The sequence below is a fragment of the Podarcis gaigeae genome, assembly GCF_964106915.1.
Source record: "Podarcis gaigeae genome assembly, chromosome: 6".
NCBI classification, from domain to species: Eukaryota; Metazoa; Chordata; class Lepidosauria; order Squamata; family Lacertidae; genus Podarcis; species Podarcis gaigeae.
In genome coordinates, this window is record NC_139682.1 from 83,308,949 (window position 1) to 83,333,320 (window position 24,372).

General features: G+C 39.5%; 1 protein-coding gene and 1 long non-coding RNA gene across 2 annotated transcripts in view; one reads left to right on the forward strand and one right to left on the reverse strand.

The window, feature by feature from the left end:
• The window catches only part of LOC310847534, a 603,822-nt gene that overhangs the window by 524,700 nt on the left and 54,750 nt on the right, over nt 1-24,372 (forward strand). The window lies entirely within an intron of this gene.
• The window catches only part of CDC73 (cell division cycle 73), a 109,653-nt gene that overhangs the window by 42,217 nt on the left and 43,064 nt on the right, over nt 1-24,372 (reverse strand). Inside the window, exon 10 of the mRNA XM_083745355.1 lies at nt 19,139-19,203. Within this exon, the coding sequence (XP_083601481.1) occupies nt 19,139-19,203 (65 nt within the window). The remainder of the gene's footprint in view (nt 1-19,138; nt 19,204-24,372) is intronic.

The following is a 24,372-nucleotide window of genomic DNA, read 5'->3' on the forward strand; positions in this document are numbered from 1 at the left end:
ACTAAGAAAACACTGGTACTTTGTCATGTGGCAACATCTTGTGTCATCTTGGCACTTCATACCTAATTTTTGTCTAATGTTTTAATGAACTGACAAAACAAGGATGGCCAATTTGTACAGACAACAAGAGGAAAATGTCTTGAGCTGAAGGACTATTTATACAGATTTAATATGCAAAATACACAACTATTGGCATAAGGTTAAAAATGTTGGGACCTGACGTGTTTCTTGTATGATGCCATTCTTCTATGCCATTTTCAGTGAAAACAAGGCTCACTCGCCAGTGATTAGCCCTGCTAGTTAAAATTGTGTAGGCGACTCTGTTATGTAAACTCATATTGTTAGTATCAGCCAAAAGGGTCTGTGCTGATGATCCAACTGGAACCTATAGCATGGAAACAGCCATTAGTGTTCCCACTACTGTGCTTCTGTTTCCAGACATGAGAAACACGTGTCCAAGACATGAATTAGGGGGATATCCCCTCACATGACCCCTTACACAGTATCTGGAGGGCAGGGAGACTTCTGAGCAAGACAGTATTAACCTGAGGCTTGCCTGAAGTCAACACTCAATGCCTCAGCTACATTTGAAGACACTGATTTTTACAGACTTCATGATTAACCAAGTATTCCTATTTTAAAAAAAACTACCAAGCCAACTTTGACATTCCAATGAATTCTACAAATATGATATTTGGTGCCATATTTGGCTGATGTCCCCCAGACTAATTGCAAATATCCCGCAAATTCTTTACCCTGCACTGTAATTAATTACACATGCTATAGAATGAGGACAAAATACAAGGCATTTTAAAATAAAATCAACATCATCTACCACAGTCCTAGGTTAATATGAATAACTCTCAAAGGCACAAAGCCGTTCATTCTGGGGCGAGGGAGTTAAGATAAAAGTCATAAACTTTCAGTCTAGGATAAGGCTTGAATACAAGCTGTTACCTAGGTTTATATATAATTCTAAGTCTTAGTTCCGACCCAGGAATGTATGTACATAAAATGGTAGTGTGTACACAAACTGCATATTGTGTTATTATCCAATCTGAGTTATGTGTCCTTGCTAGACTGTAGGTAGAAAGGCTCAGCTAGTTTGTAGAATGTTAGGATTGGACAACATTGTACATGCATTTACAGTTTTCTGGTTCTTCCTCTTCCCCACTGTAAAATAGGCTCTAAATATGGTTCTGCCCACAGAAACCAGGTGTTCCTTCCAGTCACAGAAGAGGCTCCAATGAAGTGGAGACTTCTGCTGGAGGAACAGGAAGTGATTTTCATTTATTCTCTATAGCCTTATGTCATCTCCAATAGTGTTCCGAAGTGTTTCCCAACTTTCTGGAGATTTTGAGGCAGTACAGGGGATTCCCAAAGGAAGGGAAATCCAGTGAGGTGTGAAACTCCACTCAGAGGAAGTCTGGATGCAACCCTCCTAGAAGACTGCTGTCACAACAGGACAAAAGAGGGCAGAAAGGATTGAAAAAGTTGCACTTATTGTATCATAGCTCTTCTGATTAATTAAAATATGCCCATTGCTTTTCTCAGGGGACTCTCATATGGTTCAATATTGTCTCTCTGCTCACTATCAATCTAGCTACATACGGCTGTATAATTCTTATTACCTGGCACATACAAATTAAAAATCACGATTCTGTGCCCGGCCTCAGAGAAAATTGCTTCATTGGTTCTTACTGAACACTTGTGACGGCTGAATGATGAGCTCACTATAAGAAAAATGAGCTGCAGAGATTTTGAAAACAAAATTTGAAAATGGAGGCATTGATAGTCACTATACCAATGTAGATCTGGATTTTGAGGAGAGCAAAGTTTGGTACTACAATTGATTTCTTCACTGACACTCCTCCCCTCCACAACAACACCCAGTCCAAATTCACCTTCATCACAATCCACGGAAGGTGGGCAGAAGGCTGATTTCTAGGTGATCTGCAGGAGATGAGCAAGGGTTTCCAAGTTTCAACTGCCTGACAATAGGTAAGGATTTAAAAGCTTCCCTCTCCTCCTAAACAGCTTAAAAAAGAACACTGGTGAGGTGGTGGTTGTGGTAGAAAGAGAAACCAGGAGTGGATGGAAGGAACTGGAGAGCTCAATTCTGGTACAAATCATTTAGGTTTGGGCTGGGCATGTGCTCAAAGGTGTTCTGGTCCTTAATTCTTAGCAGAGTTTGGACTAGATGATTCTTGTGGTCCCTTCCAACTCTACAATTCTATGTCTGCCTACACCTTGGCTTCAGTTGTTGAAACTCAGAGTTCTAGTTAAAACCTAAAGTACATCCTATAGGCTGGAATAAATTAAGGTATTATTTAATGTGTACAAGTGTGATATGGCTTAAGTTTCTCAGACAAGAGAACCTATGTGCTAGAAGACAGAAGGGGGAAAAGCAGCATGTGGACAGTTTTTGTTTAAAACGGATAAGTAGCCTACATCTGTTGGCCATTGCGATCAAATCGCAGCAAACCAATTTCCCCAGTGAGCAAAGCTACATTTTGCTATTTTCTGAAAGCAAAACTAATTGTACAAAATGAAAATAGTTTACTTAATAAAACATAGTGAAAAACCAAATGAATATACTTGTTGCAACAATCAAAGCTGATTAAACCCAAAAGAGTTCTTTCAACAAAACAATCACAACTAAGTCACAACAAAGTTGCAATATTGTGAAACGATGCAATGGGAAAATTTAAGAGGAAATGGAGAAGGGATAAGACCTTTGCGATATTTACAAACATAAAGAAACAGTATAAAATCATTCTTCTCAGTTACTGGTAATTTCATCTTCTGTTTTCAATGGGTTAGACTCAGTTTAAGTTGCATTTAGGTCCCACTGAATTTCCATCTTAATTTCATCAGGAACTAGACTCCGTTAACTTAATCTGAATCCAAGCCAATGCCTTTACACAGATGTTGCCTTCACATGCCATATTTTTAAAAGCTAGGAGCATGTTCTTTAAAACATGAACTTAAATTTGCAGTGCAATTGCAGTTTCAAAATTAACGAAACCTGTGCATCCCTGACAATACATCAATGGATTGAACAGCTACTATTCTTTATCTCTTTTATGAACAGCAGGCGTAGTGGAAAAAGCAGCACATAGGCAAGTATGAGGTCATCTGGTCATCTTTTCTCCCTACCCCAAAGAAATTGGTATGCCATTCCTGTATTTTTGGGTGAGGCATCAAACTTCAGTTCTCTCTCTAGGCACACGCTCACAAACACACAGTTTCTACTTCTTTGCCTTTTCTTCCACCTTCCTTTGTTCTCCAGATTTTGCCGTTCAAAAAGCAAGAGATACACTGGATCAGGCCAAAGGCTCATCTAGTTTAGCATCCTGTTCTCACAAGCCAATCAGATGCCTAGGGAAGCTTAAAAGCAGGAGAGGAAAACTCTACTCACTTGTGCTGTAACTAGTATTCAGAGGCGTAGGCGGCCAATACTGGAGGGCAGAACACAACAATCATGGTTAATAGCCACTGAATAGCCTTACCCTCCATGAATTTGTATAACACTCTTTTAAAGACATCCACTGTTGTATTTTCAACTTGTTTGTAAACTGGAGGGGGAAGCCTCTTTTAAAAAAAAATAAAAGAACACATTGTTGTGTGAATCAGTTCAGTGAATGGACTTTTCACTCATTCATGTCACCATTTTAAGAATGGATTCTTCCAATGCACTCTATTCAGGCTGTATTTTATTTACAATGTCTATACACTAAGCCAAACGATCTGAACTTCTATTCTGCCGTGCTGCTGGGACACCATTTCAAGATAATTCAGTTGCCCTTATTAGGCACAGCAATCCATGACATATGACAACTGGCTATTCTATCCATGAGAAATGAACTTGGCATTTGTTTGGAACATGCTTACAGTCAACCAGAATCTGGAACCCTTCAAGAGGTTCCCATCTGGCATGTTCACTGGAAGGAACACACATGACTATAGTCAAAACAAAAAAAATTCCTTCCAGTAGCACCTTAAAGACCAACTAAGTTAGTTCTTGGTATGAGCTTTCGTGTGCATGCACACTTCTTCAGATACACTGAAACAGAAGTTTCCAGACCCCACCTTCTCACTATATAGCTCATACCAAGAACTAACTTAGTTGGTCTTTAAGGTGCTACTGGAAGGAATTTTTTTTGTTTTGACTATGGCAGACCAACACGGCTACCTATCTGTAACTGACACATGACTATGTTTGAGGAGGCCTGATTTTTTTTTTAATATAAAAAACTGGGTTAGTATATGCCATATGCCATTTGAAATACGAAATAAGAAAAGTACATTTTTGAAGTTTTCCACAATGTTTTACGTTAAACTTTAATATTTCAGCATCTACAAAATTCTTCTCCTTTCAACAAAAAGGCTTGCATTATAAACCTTAAATTTTGCGATTTTAATACTGTTTTTAACTTTCCACAGATTGTTTTGCGAGTTATGTATTGCAACGAACAACTGACTATGATGTGTAACAACAGTAACCGTAAGAGTAAAACTCATACTTAAGTACCATATTTTTCCATGTATAAAACTAGGTTTTTTCCTAAAAAATGATGTCACAAATTAGGGGGCGTCTTATACACGAATACATCTCTCCTCATTTTCTTAAATCTGAGTTCCCCAGAATAGGGGGCGTCTTATACATGGCGGCATCTTATAGACGGAAAAATATGGCATATGAGTCACACTTGCTACATAAAATGTACAAGACTTTTCTATGTACTAGATCATAGTTTTTCTATTTTCAGCCACTTCTGATTACCTCTCAATATTCTTCATTTCATCAGAGCATTATGCTCTCAGGAGAAAGCGAAGACAAAAACAAAGTTAATATTCTCAAATTAATTGGAATGTGCAGTTACAACATGTTATTTTAACATAACCTATTATATATGATTGGCCATAAGAGGTGCTAATGTTGAAATCAACCCAGTCTGGTTCACTGCAACTCAATAAAAAAACCAAATACATATACTGTAATCAATGAATTATTATTCCAATCTGGGCATCCCAACACTTACTCTCTACATGGAGGCAAGATGTTTTAGGCTAAGAGACATTACACAAATTTATGGGATTAGACTACCAGAATGCCAACGACATAGTTGTTCTTGTCTTTTTCATCCAAGCCATCACCAATTTAGAGGACATGATAGCTATCTAGAGGTGGGTGAGCTCACTGAAACTGAATCCATAGAAAACAGAAGTAACAAAGAACAGCAGGCCATGTGACTCTGGGATGGGTATTCTGGGATGCCCATTATAGAGGAGTATCTAATATCAATGTGTGCCTTACTGTAAGTCAGCTAAGGATATCCTCTACATAGCACCAAGTTCAAATAGCAAGCTAGCTTCAATTTATTATTTATTCTTATTCTTATTATTTATTATTCTTGAATTTTACTGCCCACACAAAAGTGGCTTTAAAAGACCCTAGATACATAGGATGAGAGATAAATCTTAATAAACAAACTTAAGTCTAATAAAATATGCACACACCATATTATTACACCCAGAGAGAGAGAGAGAGAGAGAGAGAGAGAGAGAAGTAAAATGGATTGGTAGACTTAGTCCATTGCACTCCTTTTTTATTGGATAAAGGTAAAGGTAAAGGTACCCCTGCCCGTATGGGCCAGTCGTGTCCGACTCTAGAGTTGTGCGCCCATCTAACTTAGGAGGCCGGGGGCCAGCGCTGTCCACAGACACTTCCGGTCACGTGGCTAGCGTGACAAGCCGCATCTGGTGAGCCAGCACAGCACACAGAAACGCCGTTTACCTTCCCGCTAGTAAGCGGTCCCTATTTATCTACTTGCATCCGCGGATGCTTTCGAACTGCTAGGTTGGCAGGCGCTGGGACCGAGCAACGGGAGCACACCCTGCCGCGGGGATTTGAACCGCCGACCTGACGATTGGCAAGTCCTAGGTGCTGAGATTTTTCCCACAGTGCCACCCGCGTCCCTTTTTATTGGATACACTAGGATAATTTTGCTCACTGTATTTTGGATGAGGTCAAGCTCTGACCTGTTGCCCCCCAAAGAAATCTTTCCCATTGCCCTGCTGTTCTGAATGGCTGCCAACCACCACACATTCACAATATTATAAGGAAAAATGGCATCCAACAGGAATAACAAGCAACAGAGAGATTTGGGGAAATAGTAATAGTTAAGAGAAGAGGCAGAGATAGAAAAATTTGGCAGGATTTAAAACAGAGGCACCAACAGTCAACAAGGAGCTAACACAAACACAAACACAGAGGTTGAACATAGGGCAAGAGGTGGGTAAATAGGCAGAAGACAAAAAGTAGGAACCAGGAAAAGAAATGAGGTCACCGGCCAGAGTGCATGAAGAACAAAGAACCAAATCTTCTTCACAGAATATACTCCCACCACCTAATGTAGAATACTTAATACTTATATAAATTACATAATCCAAGGTATATCTGCTGAAGGCTTCTTTATATAATATAGGCCATTACTTGGCATGCATTAATGCCCCAACATAAGCAATTATTCAAGGACGATCTCCAAAACTTACGATGTTCTAGCCCATAGTTTCAAACCACCTAGCTAAACTTATCTATCTATCTATCTATCTATCTATCTATCTATCTAACTAACTAACTAACTTGTGTTAGCTAACTAACACAAGCATTAAAACAAGTACACACATAAGTTGGAGGATTGTGATAGCTTTCCTGAATAAGTCAAATCTAGAATGTCTCTTATCCATACTTCACTTATACACAGACAATTGCAATCACAAGTATAATCACAAAAATAAATATATCAGGAAAAAAGTAGCAGGGCTGGGAAAGACTTCTGTCTGAGACCTTGAAGAGGCACTGTCAGCATTAATAGACCATACTGGGTAAAGACGGACCAATCCACTTAAGGCAGCATCCTACATCGGTCTATTTTTGTGTGTGGTGTTTTTCACAGGACTATGGGTTAAGTCTGTAATAATATTACAGAAACTCTGCCCAAATTTAGAATGGATGTTGGGAGACAGCACATAAAAGCCAATGTCACATGTATTTTTAAACTAATTATTAAACTATGAAAACCAGTGAAGCAGAGCACTCCAAGTGCAACCTCATCCATATGTTCACTGTAAAAAGGGGAATGATGCTCTGATTCACTGGTGTGAACGTAACTATAAAGTTAGTGAAGCACTCTGTCTACGGAGATTAATGGTCTATGATGTGTGGTCTATGATGGGTTAAACTAACAGGGTAAAATAGCATGATTTCTTGACATTTATAATATATTTTAATAGGTCTGTGTGTTTGCCCAATCAGATAAGGGGGCATAAAGAAGCATAGAAAGGGGTGGAAGTCCATTTCCATGTCAAAGTCTCAAATCGCTTTGCAATTTCCCTGATTGCAGGCACACTTAGCAATACCCTGAGCAGAGGTAATACTAGAGAAGGAAACTGACATGAAAGCATAATAGCAGGTGAATGGATAATTCCAAAGCAAATCTACATAGAAAATCAGTCAATGAATACCAAACTAAAAGAGAGGCAGGAACACACTAGACTCAATATACCTAATGTTGAAGTACATTTTCATTTGCAGGGGGTAATGTTAATTGCTGCCCCAATTTATCGTGGCACAGCTTAAAGAGATGTAACCTGACTGCAGAATGGTACCATCCTTTCACAGCTAAATGACTATAAAAGGATCTGGCTAAACACTGATATAGATGAAACTACCATGTTGCCTTCATGCTATCACCATGGCAACAGTTATAAGAGCTCTCTCCTAAGTATTTAAAATCTGACAGCTTTACGATACCACTATCTGAATGATGGTAGGGCCATAGTTGACTTTAGGAGTTAACTGACCTGTAACTCAAAATTGCTGCATATTAACCATTCCCCTCAGGCTACTGTGGAAGTTAAGTCTTATCAACTTAGCAACTATGCAACCTTTAAAATAGAAACCCGTTAAACTCAGAAAAGGAAAAGGCTCACAGCTTATAGCTTCAGTTGGCTCCTAAAACCTTTCAATTAAAGGCACCACAAAATAAGGGAAATTCAAGAGCAACACTTTCCCAGATCTTTCAAAGAGCTTCTTGGTAACAAGAAACATCTTGGCTAGAGCGATGAATGGGAAAAGTGTAAAAACGTACAGGAACTCCTACACCAGATAGGAAACTGCAACGTTTCTTAAAGGAAAAAGCACATAAACGAACATCCAGGCATGAATGAAATGAGCATGGTATCAACAAACATGCTGGATAATTAGAAAAAAAGCCTACCCCTACCCCATTTTCTAGGAATATATGTTTAACTGGCAGCAGATGAATTAACAAAGGCTAATTTTAATGGGATTTCAGTAATTGCCAGCAGTATGTTGGTGACACACAGCTCTCCTTCTCCTTTACACCTGTAGGTGTGGCAGTGGATGTGCTGGATCATTTTCTAGCCTTGGTAATGGACTAGATGAGAGCCAACAAACTGTAGCTAAATCCAGATAAGAATGAAGCACTGTTAGTGGGTGGTTCCCTAGACCAGTGGGATGGGAGGTGGCTTGTTCTTTTGCTGTCACTTGAGGCTCAGGTGGCCTCAATGGTGCAGAATGCCTTCCATCAGCTTTGGCTGGTAGCCCAGCTCTGCCTGTATCTGGACAGGGATAGCCTAATACCTGTCGTTTATGGTCCGATAACATCTAGGTTAGATTACTGCAACACATTATGCATAGGGCTGTCTCTGAAGACAGTTTGGAAACTTCAGCTGATGTGCAATTTGGCAGCCAAGTTGCTCACTAGGACAAGACTGTTAGAAAATTTTACACCAGGGATGTCCAACCAGTAGATCCCTGGTTGGTCCTGGTAGATCCTTATCGTGTACAAAAAGTTATGGGCAAAAAAGCCTCAAAAAAGCTCAACAACTCTGGGCAATCCATCCACCCCATGCACACTCCTCCTCCCTCCAATGACAATGGGTAGATCACTGCCAGTTTTTAAATATATATATATATACTGGGAGTAGATCACAGTCTCTTGGGAGTTGGACATGCCTATTTTACACCAATCCTGGCCCAACTGCACTGGCTGCCAATTAGTTTTGGGGCCCAATTTGAAGTGCTGGTTTTGAGCTATAAAGCCTTTAACGGCTCAGGACCTCAATACCTATTACCATTGTGAATTTTATATTACTATGTATTATTGCTTTTGTTGTATGCTTTCTTTCTGGACACCACTTTGAACTCTTTAAAAATATACAGCAGTATAGAATTTTCAACATACTTATTTAAATAATCCACCATTATCTCAGCAGGAATCCATCAATATGCATCTTCAAAACCCTACAGCTCAATCCAAAACTTCTACATTTCTTGCAGTTTAAAAGGCAAAGTAGTAACAGTGTAGTTATTATAACTACTTTTTTTAAGAATCCAGGCACTTCAGTAAATGGTGAACCACCTTTCAGAATCTGCTTTCAAATATACAGAGGTCTAGCATTATTTTCAGTCATGATTTAATTGTGGGGGCTGTTGTTACAAACAAAACTGGTGTATCTGAATTCCATTAAAGTCAGGAATCACAATCAAGGTAAGAGAAAGCTTAAATATAACTAGCGGCTTATAAATTGGCTTATAGGAAGTGTTTTCTCATTGGGTAGGAACAAAACACATGAAACCATCACATTTTCCATTCTTATTTGTTCCTTAAAACATGTTCTGTCATTCATACTGAAATGACTGCAGTGGTTTATTTTCTGAATCCATTGCTGCAGCAGAAATGGGGGAGGGGGAAGAATGCATAAATCTGAAATCAAAACACTTTTTACGAACCTTGGCCATTACAGACACAATACATGAATTCATAGTTCCCCAGCAAGAATGCAAAGCAGCTTTAGTATACAGGCTGCACACTACCTAGACAGAACCATAATGGATAAATGTTACCTAAATTTCAACATCTGGAGGAGAAAGGAGGTTTGCTTATAGTGTTACATGCTTTCCACTAAAATGGTTCAGCTTCTTTATTGTGCTTCTGTTCCCTGCCTAGAATTTTAATCAAAGTCATGTACATACCCCATTTCCAATATGAAATCTCTATCAGAGCCATGTTCACATCAAAAGAACCATGGAACAAACTGAAAAGACAGCTTAAAAATCGCTCTGATTCAGTAACTCAGGGGCACCAGCAGTCCACTGCTGCAGAGCAACCTGTTAACATGGGATTTAAATTGTTTAAAGTCTAGTAATATAAAACTTTGTGAGGTTTCATACGTTCTGGTGGGGCACTCTCTGCATGCCTTGTGTTGATAACTGATGTAGGGAGAACCTTGCTGTTGTAAGTACCTGCAAGGCAAGGAAGCTGAACAGTGCTAGAATGGAGCATTGTGGCAGCAGACTGGGTATGAATGACCTGCTCCAAGCCCCAGCCAGTTAATAAATATTGTGTCTGCTCACTGAGCTGGACCACCAGCCTTGGGTTGTGAGATGCATATAGTGCACTGTCTGAGGTGTCAGGAGACCAGTAGCAAGAGGAGAGCATTTGAGGAAGGATGGATGAGCTACTTGCTTGTGCTACTTGGCTGCTAGGTGAGCTTGCTAGGGCTGCTACCTGAAGCAGACCCAGCATATGGCTTCTGCAAGAGCAAGTCCTGTTTCATGAACCTATTTGAGAGATATCTGAGTGTCAACAAGCATGTAAGACAGAAGTGATCCAGCTGACTTATTGTACCTGGGCTTTCAAAAACCTTTGAACAAGGTACCTCATAAAAGACTCCTCAGCTTAGAAGTCATGGAATAAAAGGAGAAGTCCTCTTGCAGACCAGGAATTGGTTAAGTAGAAGAAACAGATGGTGAATAAATGAATAGTTCTCTGAAGAGAAAGATGTAAAAAGTCAACTCCCACAAAGATCCATGTTGGGACCTGTGCTTTTGAACATGTTCATGAATGAACTAGATTTTGGGGTGACCAGTGAAGTGGCCAAGTTGGCTGACAATACTATATTGCTCAGGGTCATTAAAACAAAGAGAGATCGTGAAGAGCTCCAAAAGAACCTCTCTAAACTGAATGAATGAGTGGCAAAGACCATGTAAACAACTGCAAAGTGATGAATGTCAGAGCAAAATGGGAGTGATGGAAGGAAGGAGTCAAATTCCTTCTCCATTCTTTCAGAAATTCCCTTTAAATGTTTCGGATTGTGGGACATTTCTGAAAGAAAGGGCAAACTATTTGAAGTACTGAGTGTGTATATCTAAACTCACATCTCAGCTTAAAGACGTATACACTGGTTTTGTTTTGTCAACCAAGATGAGCACTCTTTTTAAAAAAGGATCAAGATGTGCTTCAGAAAAACAAGACAGCCATGAGCTGAATAAGAGTTACATAGTTACATATATTTTAAATAGGTGAACAGTGAGGTATTGGCCCCAGATGTGCATAATCTTGCTGGTGAAGAGTAACTGGTTAACCACAGCAAACTTCCCATAGTTACAATTGTTGTTCAAGCAAGGGGAAATTCATAGACCAGCACTGTCTGGGTTTGGTTTTCTTTAGATCAGCCTTTCTCAACCTTGGGTCCCCAGATGTTTTTGGCCTACAACTCCCATCATCCCTGACCACTGGTCCTGTGAGCTAGGGATCACCCAAGGTTGAGAACCACTGCTTTGGATGAACACACATTGCAGACTTGTGTGAGTCTGTAATATACAACTAGAGAATAAGGAAAGGCAAAGAGCAAGCACTCCTATAAACCTCCAGATCCTCCACATAAGATCCCCCAGAAGATGCCTTAAGTGAACGTGTCTCTCTTCCAAGCAGCTGTGTTCTCTTTCTCATGCACACACCTTTCCTCTATCAGCTTTCACAAACTTAGATATTTCATTCACAAATATATTTTCAACTCTCTCCTAACCAGTAAACCATTATCTGGCTAGTACGGATTATTAATTAAACAACAATGTAACACATGGTTTGGCATTGCACCTGAACGAAACCACGGTAATCAGGAAAAAGTTGAAAATGAAACTACCAGGCTTATAATATTGCAGGTCTATGGTGTAGCCAAATTTTCAATACTGAAACAATAGGGTTGAAGTGTTTTGGGACTTTCTAGGTTTTTTGTGGGGGGAGGAAGTAAGGAGCAGTGTGAAAAAACTTAGAATGATGACTAGAGTAGACTGAGTGAAAGACCCAGATTTTAGTACTCATAAATGAAAGGAAATCAAGTATATATTAACACAGTACAGGGAACAATACTAGCTTCAGAGCCTTGACAAGTAATCTCATGCATTTGATATTAGTGCCATATAATTTTAGTTTGTCCAAAGGCTGTTGTTCCTTTTCCTGGGAATAAGATATACCCATAAACTTTGAACTTCCTGATTAATTTTGTAACAGTCTGGTCAACACAGCATCACATAGTAATTACCTGTCCAACAAGTGGCTGGTTAGTTAAGCCAAGTACTAATATAAGAATTAAAGACACCGGGTGTATATTTTTAATATTTTAATAATGTTTCAATGTTTCACTGTAATTGTATTTAACCTTTTAGAATGTATTAAGCTTGATTTTTGTGGGTTCTGCATTTGCGAATGTTCCCCTCCTACGCTACATTCCATCTTTCCTTATCTATCCCTGAAAGTGGTACAAATGGCAGAATGTTTTAGCACCAGAGTGTAAATCAGTTATCCTTGAAGCTATCTGAGACCCAAGAAGAGGATTTTATGATGTTCTTCCCTCACTGAAGGCTAGGTTGCCAGGGTAATGCCGGACATCCAAGGCCTAAAATGGTCAAATGGTCTGGGCGTGTAGGGGCCACTCCAAGGTAATGCAGGGGTGAAGATACCAGTATGGATCCATGTGCACTTTACTTCTCGTGACCTGTAACCTTTCCTGACATATGTGAAGATGTTTTATGACTCTTTGTTTGCTGTGTTTGAACTACTATATAAGCTTTTGGTCTGAAGTGCCTCAGGGCAGACCTTCTCAACTGGCACGTTGAGTTGAGTGAGCTCTGTCCTACTGCAATAGCTATAATAAACGCTGGGTCCCTAAATCTGGACTTGGAAATAGGCTCCTTGGTTCTGTGGTTTATTCAAAAAGTGGTTGTTCCTCACCTGGGTAAGGAACAAGGTAGTGGTAGTACTACCAGGCTCAGAGATCCACAAAATGGGATAACTTGAAGAAAGCACACCAAGTGGCACGAACTAGTAAATTCTGCCCTTCCTCCCAAAGGAATCTAGCAAACAAAGCAGCAACGCACTTCAATAAAAACAAAAATGGATTTGAAATGTTCACAATATTAAGTACATCTGGCTGAATACCATCCAATAAGAATATCTTAAAATGGTTAAAACATTTAAAATGGCTTGGTGTTATATCTGGAACTTTATATTTGTGCCACAGCACACTGTTGGTGTTTTCATCCCAGATATTTCTAAAAAGCAACTGGCTATTGACCACAACAATCTGCCCACAGTAACTTCGATCAGCTTACCTGCAAAATGTTGTTTTGCAATTTAGTAGTACTGTGTTGCGGGACGCGGGTGGCGCTGTGGGTAAAACCTCAGTGCCTAGGACTTGCCGATCACATGGTTGGCGGTTTGAATCCCCGCGGTGGGGTGCGCTCCCGTCGTTCGGTCCCAGCACCTGCCAACCTAGCAGTTCGAAAGCACCCCCAGGTGCAAGTAGATAAATAGGGACCGCTTACCAGCGGGAAGGTAAACGGCGTTCCGTGTGCTGCGCTGGCTCGCCAGATGCAGCTTGTCACGCTGGCCACGTGACCCGGAAGTGTCTGCGGACAGCGCTGGCTCTCGGCCTATAGAGTGAGATGAGCGCACAACCCTAGAGTCTGGCAAGACCGGCCCGTACGGGCAGGGGTACCTTTACCTTTAGTATTGTGCTGCATGACCCAGTGGCATCAAAACAAAGAACAGTAACTAGACAGCTTAAAGATTATTTTGCATTTTGAAACTCTGTAAAAGAGACCTTAAATTATGCATTGGAGTGAACTCTTCAGCATTTAGACTGAATGATAAATAACAGCAAGTGCTGAGCATACAGGTTGGTGGCTTGAATAACTATTTCAAAATGGAAAGGTGGAAGCAATTTTAACAGGGCGCTTGCTTTTTCATTATCTGCTTACTTCCTCAAGGAAAAAAGAGAAAAGACTGATTACGCAAATTACACATGAAACTTGTATCCAGGTTTCAGCTACAGTCCTACACTTTTTCCAGACCATCCCTTCAACCCAAAAGTAGGGCTGTTTTTTCTGTTTTTAGTTATGCAAAAGTGGAAGCCACAATAACATGTTGCAGTGCACAGGGCTCATGTTCAATGTTCTAGCCTGCTAACTATACCAACTTTGAACGGGCTATTTCCCTTGCCTTCTCCCTCCAGTTTTCCATTCTTTTCCCACCTGATACTCAGCATTCCTGGCTACTAAGTACCTTTGGTTCTCTTCAGACAATCTTTACTGCTTTCCACCCCTTGACTTATTTTTTTAAAATTCACATTCGGAAAATCCTGGGTTTCCCTAAATATGATAGTACTTCCCTCTTGTTTCTTAGCCCCTTTTGGCTATAATTCAGTCAGCCCTCACTATCTGAGTTCACTATTAGAGGGAATGGTTTATCTACACCAGTTTTATGCAGCATAACAAAGAAGTAGGATATTTGCAGAGGACAAAAGATGCTGTAAAACTACAACAATGTCAACTCTGGAATTTACAAAATTCTGTCCATAAAAGGGGGTGAAAAGGGGGGAGTGGACCTATGTAACACACTCATGAAGAGATGAAAGGATTGTTATGTCCAAAATCTGTCAGTTGTGCTTTGTTGTAGAGATAAATTGTCAGAAGGCTTTATTTAATGCCTTGCCTTCTTCAAAATAATTTATGGCAGCATATGTACCACTGATGTTAATAAAGCAGCTTAACTCTCTCTTTTTTAATTAAACATAAAATACATGCTAATTTTTCCCTGGGTTTATCAAAGCATGCTTTGCAAGTTCCCCAAGCTAGAATTTGTATGCTGCTGATAGGCTGCCCAGATATATCAGCCTCAAACTCAACAAAGCCTATGGTCAATAAGTATTAATTGGTCCATATTTCTAATGACCTTGCTGTTGCATTACCACGTGGAGGGTGTCTGTGGCTGAAACACATTAATGCTCACCTTGTACTGAGTATCACCTCAGGATAGTTCTATCCTTCTTCTTGCAAAAGAACTTGGAAAAGATTGGAGAGTGTTCTGTAATCATATTTACCTTCCCCCAGTTTACTCATACAATCCATTGAGAGGAGATCTGAGTTAGCTGGCATCTGGATCAATTCTCTCACAAGATCTTAAGAAGAAACCCTGCTGGGTCAGACCAAAGGCCCAGGCAACTCCCCGTTTGCGCCGGGGTTGTGTTCTGGGTCAATGTGTGCGTCAGAAGTCACACATAAGCCCGTTCCGCCCCCTTCCGGGGCTGAAAATGATGTCTGCATCGGTGGTCGCACATCAATTGAATGCACACAAAATGGTCACCACCTGTAGTCTAATGCTCTCACATTAGCCAACCAGAAGATGCCCATGGGAAATCAGCAAACAGAGCCTGAGTGCAGCACTTTTGCCATCTGTGATTCCTGGCAACAGGTATTTCCAAAGCATCGTTCTGCCGAACACTGAGGTCCAGTGCTGAGGGCCTTCTGGCGGTTCCCTCGCTGCGAGAAGCCAAGTTACAGGGAACCAGGCAGAGGGCTTTCTTGGTAGTGGCACCCGCCCTGTAGAATGCCCTTCCACCAGATGTCAAACAGAAAAACAACTGCCAGACTTTTAGAAGACATCTGTTTAGGGAGGATTTTAATGTTTAATTAATATTAAATTTTAATATTTTAATATTTTGTTGGAAGCCACCCAGAGTGGCTGGGGAAACCTAGCCAGATGGGTGGGGTATAAATATTTGTCACATCTTAAAATATTTACAATAAATGATGAAAAAATAATTTTCCAAGTTAACATTTAAATTTGCTGTAATATATTTAAAATCCACTGACTGTTTTGTTGAATTGTTTTCACTTCATCTATTTTTGGTCACTGGATAAACTGTTACAATATTTATACAGCATGTAAATCAGCTTACTAAATAAAATGCTAAATCAGACCATTTGAAAATTATCTGAATCTTTTTTTAAAAAACAATTCCTTTTCATTAAGGATTGTAAAGGTCAAGCAGTTAAGGTCAAGAAGCTCTTATTAAGCTACAGCTAGATGTCACTGGATGCCCCATCTTAGAATTTCTATCTTCAGGGAAACCCAATATAGTCACATGTCCCTCAGAGACAGAGAAACACGCAGTTTGGAACACAAAATAGAAAGAATTTCAAATACATCAAATTGATTCTCTCATGTGCTAGAATGAGTCTTGGGAGACCCAGTATCATGGCCCCAGAATTAGCCACACATGGTCCCTGGACTCGCTTATTTCTCTTACTTACTTACTTATATTTCTTATCTATAAGAAAGCAAATATGTGGCCCAACCCAGGACACTTTTTGTAAGGATTAACTAGAAATAGAAATCAATGTCAAAAAGAAATCTTTTGTTCCCATGCAGCATGGAGAAAACCTATCTTCAAATTGACTTCCATGTTTTGTGAAACATCATAGTTTTCTCAACTTTTTTTTAAAAAAAACCCACTCCAAAGCAAATGAACAGCTATTCTATATTTGAATCAATAGAAGTTAAAGCTACAAAAAGATGAGATACGAGGAATAAGACATCACTTTAGACAGCATTACAGAATAAAGATTGCACAAGATTACCTAGCACTTTGAAATGTACTGTGTTCTGCTACACAACCAAAATGACATTCTTCAGGAAATAAAGAAATCGAGGAAACTAAGATGACTCCTTACCAAACATGGAAGGAGAAATGCATGTCTAACAACTTCCACAAATAATGCAAGTTGCCATTCAGCAACAAAAAAGAATTTAAAATGCCCATTCATTCTGTATCAACTAAGGATGCCAATTAAGAACTATTCCAGCAACAAACAAGAAAATCCTCACTGACATTACTTCAGAAAAGCCCTTCACCATCTGTTCTGAAGAGTTCTCCATGAGCTCACCATTGATAATAAGGCAGCAGATGAAATTCAGACACTTACTTTTATGAAAGAGTTAGAAAATTCTTCATTATAATGAATTTGAAGCTCGAGTTAATGATAACCCGTCTTGCCTTCATCTTCCAACTGCCCAAACTAAGAGCATTCCAATTTTCACATAAAAAATTAAATCAGAAGTGGAACAACACAGCAAACTAAGGGAAGGAGGTACAAAGGAAAGTAAATTTTTTTTGCTGCTTTAAAGAGAGGAACGCCAGAATACTGCAGCTATTGCTACCAATGGTAAATTGATATGCATTCCTTCACTGGTTCAGCTGTGTGCCAAACTGCCCTCCAGGGATGAACACACAGCACCACAACCTTTTCTCCTAGTTGAGACAATTTGCTCCATTTAGGTTTGTGGTAGAAAAGCTGAAGTAGTCTCAACCTGTGGCCTTCCTTCATCCCTTTCCTGCACAAGGATAACGTGTTCACACTGGGACACCCCTCTCCTTTAACGGAATCTGCGAGCTACAGCACAATTAGCAGTATCCTCATGTGATGCTTTTATGGCATTAAAGATTTAGGGAAGGGTAGCACTTAGGGAACACAAATTCAGTTTGTTGTGTGACTCAAATCACCACATTTGACTTTGGCTGCAAACACACCATATAAAATAGTTTGTAAATACGCCTTTGCTTAAAAAAAGAAGAAAAAAGAATTCCCTTGTGGCCAAACAGACAGAGAAGCTTTATAAAGTGTTTCTTTTTCTACTATATTTGACAAACAGAAGTATAACACAGCCTTGCATGGATAGGTGGATTAGTAAATATATTGGAAGACCAGCAAGTTCCAGAGACTTATTTGCAGGGTGGCTAAGAAAACTGGAACTATCCGGATGACATATATAGCATGCAACAATGGTTAAGGAATGGAGTTCTATGACCTTTGCAGCAACCTATGGGCTCAATGATTATATGAATGCATCAAAACAATCTACATGTTTTGTTGCTGTTTCTTACTTGCAGAAGGGTCCTGAAAGTGCACTGACACCCTCATGCAAAATAGGCAACTTGGAGGGTGGCATAGGGGCAACTGCAGGAAATCTGAGAAAAGCACATCCCATCCTCTAATGTTAGTGGATACCTCCGGTGGATCAAAGGGCAGCAACGGCTGTCATAGTAAGCCTTCTGCTTATTAGTGACACCTATGAATGCTTCTATTGGCATTCCTCGCAATATGCAGATTTAGCCTCTAACCAAATACCTGCTTTAAAGAAGGTCTACAGATTGAACCAGAGAACAACACATTTAAAGACTGAAAAGTGATAGTAAAAACTTAAAGGAACAATTTTATTAGATAGGAGGAAAGTTTAAACAAGTTAGCTCTAATTGGCTTTGAGACGTTTACATTCCAGGCATTATTTTATGTTCAAATTAGGAGAGCAAACTAGAAGTAGGTGCACAGATTTTTGAGACAGTTTAGTGCCATCTATTCATCAGATTTATCTAGGCATACAGATGGCAAAAGTCTTTAATGAGGCTTCTATACTAGTTCTGTAGCATCTGTCCTACTTGCAGGCAGATAAAAACAGCATTTGTTTGCGAGCGCTCAATCCACTTGCATAAAAGCAGACAATTTAAGACAAGCACAGGATGAAACTCCATTTTAAAGATGCTCCGCATTCAGCTGTTTTGAGAAACTATCTGCATGAAAATATACTATCGAGACGCTTGGAAGGGGTGCTCTTCCTTCCTCTTTTATACAAAACTGAAATTATTAAACTTTGACCTTTAAAGTAGGACAAAGTATATATTAAAATCATACTGTTATAGCTTCTGTTGGGGGGGGGGGGAATCTGAAATATCTACAGTCTTTACCTGCATCCAAGGAGGAGGAATTCAACACACACACACACACATGTGATTCTACCTAGGAATAAGCTTTTTTCCCCTGCCATGCAACATAGTCTCCTCTCAGGGAAGGAAGCTAATAGAGATGTCTATATGATCCCTTCTGACCATTTCTACACACAATAGATAGATAAAATTTCAAACTTACTGTTACAGACTTCAAAGTCATTCCGTGGTAGGTGCCCATGGTGTCAATCTTGAAACCTTCCGTCTCTATGAAATAAGAAAACTCTTGTAAGTCATTTCATATGCCAACTTTAGAGTAGTCAAGTGGCAAAACCAAAGATGTTAGCTAAGTTCCATCAGTTATGAACCACTCCTAATGGAAAAAAACTGGTTATATATACAAAATTCAGGAGATAGTAACATTTTGTGTGAAGTAGAATCGTCTTTCAAATGGTACAGTATCTCGGATTTCTTCACATTAAAGAACTCTGAACCACTTGGAATAACCACAGTAATATTGGGTCCTTCTACTAATTTATTTGCATTTCTATTCCAGATTAAATCAGGCCCCTGTATTTTACTCAGTACTTAGGGTGCTGTGGAAAGACCCCATAGATCTAAGGCTTAGACTTTAAGAGTTGCATTTAACTTTCCAATGCTATATGTAGATTTCAATTGAGCAGGGACTGTAAGGTTAAGATAAGTTACCTTCAAATGCATAAATAATGATTGATTGATTTGTTTTTTACTGGTCTTTTCATTCCATTATCATTCCCCCTATCATTGTTCTACACAATGTCTTTCTAACCATGCAAGTTAGAAATATATATATATCCTTTGAATTCTAGCCAGCTCAGGAGCAACATACAGCCTACAGCCATATGTAAAGAGATACTACGGATAGTAACTACAGCAGCTCAGGATGCCCTTTATCTAGACTGAGGCATTACATTTTCCAGCCGTAAGGACGCTAGTGCATTTAACTTTGTTACTCTTCCTTAAATCCATGCATCAGTAACTGTTCAAAGTAATCCCTCGCCATGCATTTATTGGATGAACATGTCTGCTTAGGTAAACCCAAATTAAGAGGACAGAAAATTTCTCCCACATATCCAACAAGATACGCCATACTGATGCCCATTGCTATTTTTACAGCTCAGTGAACATGGAAGAAAATTCAACTTAAGGTTTTGTCTGTGTTTCTTGAAGGCGCAGGTTTTAGATGGCTACCAGCTGTGACAAATAAAGGACATTTTGACCTTAACAGACTTTAACAGCACAATGCTAAAATAAACTAGCGCTTTAGTGCAAGCATTCTGAGGTTGCAGGATGCAAATGAAAGATCTGTTTATCTTAATGTCTACACATCACGATTTGCAGGGAACTGGAGCTATGTCTAAACCTGACTGGAGAGGAGAAGGCATCAGCATAGCTTACTGACCTCTCCATTATGCAAGGTAAATAAACATGAAAGTTGCCTCATGAGCATAATTTATAAAAGGTTGCAGAACGGTTTGCTTTTCTTAGTAAAGTTTCTTAGTAAAGAAACTGTTTTGCTTTTTAATCTCAATACAGTAGTACCTCGGGTTAAGTACTTAATTCGTTCTGGAGGTCTGTTCTTAACCTGAAACTGTTCTTAACCTGAAGCACCACTTTAGCTAATGAGGCCTCCCGCTGCCACCGCGCCGCCGGAGCACAATTTCTGTTCTCATCCTGAAGCAAAGTTCTTAATCTGAAGCACTATTTCTGAGTTAGCGGAGTCTGTAACCTGAAGCGTATGTAACCTGAAGCGTATGTAACCCAAGGTACCCCTATAAAAGAAAGTGCTAACACAAAAAAATCAGAATGGAGCATAATATGTGTCATTTACATATTGAAAGCATTACTGGGAGTTATGGTTTCAGCATCTAAATATAGGTAAGGAACTAAAACAGTGACTTGTCAAAGAAACTTGATATAGGATTTGTGTGTGTACATGTGTGTGTAATTTATCTGAGAGAATACACTTAGTGAAGGTGCAATAGGAAGCCTTGCATGCAGAAGATCTCTGATTCAATCCTTGATATCTCTGCAAAGCATTTCAAGTAGCAGGCCTGAGAAAGACCTCTCTGCCAGAGACCACAGAGCTTATTTCAGATTAGTAAGCGCAAGATGAACTGCTGGACTTGCACAGTACAAAATAGATTCAAGTGCTCCTGTTTTCTGCTGGGTATATATTCTACCACTACCAGTAATTGCCTCCTAAAACCCCTTTATGCACAAATGCTGCTAATATACAGCTTCATTCAGTACACTGTAAGGTAGACAAAATCCGTCAGCCTTATAAACAAGCACACATGAAGGAATACACACAACAAATACAGACTTGCCTTTAAATAAAGATTAGGCATTACCATGAATAAAACTGTAACTGCGGTCACATTAGCAAGCATTAAAATGTAAATGGAAAAATCAATAGTGATACATAAGGGCAGGAACTGCTTATCAGTTATAAATCAGGAATAGGTTTGCACCAACTGGAGGAATTCTCTGACGTTACTCATACAATTAACCTCAATAGCTGGGATACAATTTTCTGCTATACTGAAACAGATGCCCCCGATAATTGTTGTCTAGATGCCATTTGAGATAATCCACTAGACCATTGTGCCTGGAAGATTCAGACTACTCATCTTTCTTACAACTGAGGCAATCTTTGTACTCAGCTAACCATGGAAGGATTAGACCTATATTAAGGAAAGGAAAACTCACCACAAGTTAAGTTCTTCCTGGAAACTGGAGTTTATCAATAAATAAATACTCAAAGGCCTCTGTGGACCTAGGCATGCATAATGGAACTGAACATAGCTAAGGTGTTGCTTGCCTTTCCTACAGCTTTCCTCTTCGGAATCAAAAAGTTACCCTACACGGTGCAGAAAAGGGAAATTACTAGCTACAGTAAAGGGAAATTCAGCACTAAAGTTCTATGAACAGGGAACCAGTCCATTAATTTTCAATCTTCTTCTGGGGCCCTGTTGTACCATCCATGAAAAGAGGGTAGGTTGGTGAGAACATAGAACATGCCTTTTTAGTGGCAGTAGCCTATTTATGGAACCCGCTGCCTGGGAACACTAGATTAGCCCCTTCATTACTCAGTTTTCAGCAGGTGGTAAAGTAATTTCTGCTCAGCATTTGATAGTTTACAACATTTGGGAGGGTATAACTGGTTTTTACTCTTTTTGAGTTATTATTGCTGTGCTGTTAATTTTATTTCACTTGTTCTTTTAACATTTGCCTTAATGCATCTTGATATACTAATGGCCAAGAGACAGTCTACACACATTTTAATTTTAAAAAACCCCTACATAGTTAAGGCTAATCAGGCTTTGAATATGTCTAGTAAGCCGTAACTTAGAAGGAACCTGGTCAGCCTAACCACATTTTAAGTCAGTAATGAGGTACCCCTTAATCATAGCAAAAGTTCCATATTTGGAATAATGTGCTTCATGAAAGGGGGAAGAGTTGCACAGAGAGTGTGTCTATGATAAGGTTACCAGATTTTTTTCCCAATGAATCCGGGGGCACTTTTCAACTTCCTACTAAATAGATGGATTTTGTCAGGGGATTGATTTGTAGAAACGGGGATGTCTGGTAACCTTAGTCTATGACCCATTCCTAAGCTTTCAACCATAGCACTGGCTCTATTAAGTACTGAATGTAATTCCTCCTCTGTTGCTTTCCAATATTTTATCCAAGGCTTTAAGAATGCAAACAAACTGGGAAAAGGGCAACTGGTATGCTATTGTCTCCAACTACTAAGATGATCCCAATGCAGCTGTGGTAGACCCACCCCAAGTGCATAATTCTTTTCCACCACCTTCACAACACAGCAATAGCTATAAAATGAGCAATGTTGTAGAACACAGGTCATGAAGTTTTACAGGTTCTAAAATGTATGTTCTCTCTAGCTGAACTATCCACATAGCCTTTGGCAGCTGACTAAAAGCCATAATCATCAGAAATCATTCTGCAGACTTTCAGTTGCTTTAATTTTAGATTTATTTCCCCTTGTACTTGTTTTTTTTAACCATGCTTTACTATTAGCAAAATTAAACCATAGCCAAATGTACAGACTGCAACTGGGCATATGCAGTCATCAAAAGCCGTCATGGTTTGTCGTTATGAGAATTTGCTGCAGTGAGCCTTGGGCTTGTGGGCTGCACCTCCCCTTCACGCGAGAGTAGGAAATTTAGAACTTTGTAACAAATCAGCTTTGTGCAAATACAGGGAAATGGTCTGTAGAAAGCTCAGTTAGTTAAAAAAAAACTATGGGTGGAACGTAAGATTGCATAGTTGCAAATATTTCATGTGAATGAGCTTATCAGCTTGCCAGATGCGGCAAGTCCCCTCCCCTCCCTTTGCATGCTGTTCTGGGCATTCTCCCAAACCCATCAGAGCCAATTTCAGGGGCACAAGAGGGGGAGGAGAAGGAGGAAAAACTCATTGCACAAGTGGAAGGCTATGTGCAAGGCTTCCATTGATGCTGTTCATTAGGTGAACCCTGCCCCAAATACCTAAATCACAAAAAACTGTCTTGTAGCAACATTAGAATAGAGTCAGAGTTCCTTTCTCTTTGCAACACCCAAGCAGATAGAAAGGAACAAAGCTATTGCTAAGCATGTAAGAAAATCATAGCATTGAAGCAAGTTGGATATTAAGGACCAAACCATGGTTTGGCCATGTTCTCCATCCTTGGCCTTTACATCTATATTAAAGTGCCTGTTAAGAAATACCATTGGTATAAAGATGCTATTGCTCTAGTAAAGCAAGACAGATGATCAGCAAGAGACTGTTTAGAATACTCATGTTATTTAACTGTCTTTTTTAAAAAAAACCAACTACACACACAATTCAACACATATTAGCTCAATTATGCAGCAGAACACTATCCTAAGTCTATGCGCATCAAGTATATAAAAACAGAAGGAAGAAGGCTGATGCTTTGCAGAAGGAAGTAAGGGAGATATATTGCATGATTCTCAAATAGTTCATTTAGATAGAATGGTGAGTAACTATCTTACAAATACAGCTCCCAGATGGGGTGAATGGCCCGGGGGGGGGGGGGAGGAGGAGCTTTATGAAAAGATAGAACTGTCTCTTATGTCCCCTCTATAATGCAGTTTAAGTAGCAGAATAAAAGCCAGCAAATTGCAGGTACTCATTTCCTCTACCACAAAATCATTTGTGGCTATAGATGCCATATGCTTATTTGGACATTTTTTAATTACAGAGTTTAATAAGAAGTCAGTGGGCTGGTGAGTGGTCCATCAAATAATGACCACAGATTCTCAAAATATATTTACCTTCCCCTCTCTATTCCCTCCCCTTGATATTAAGCTAAACCTAACACAGAATGCTTTAACCTGGAATTGTGGCTTTCTGTAGCTCTGCTGCCAC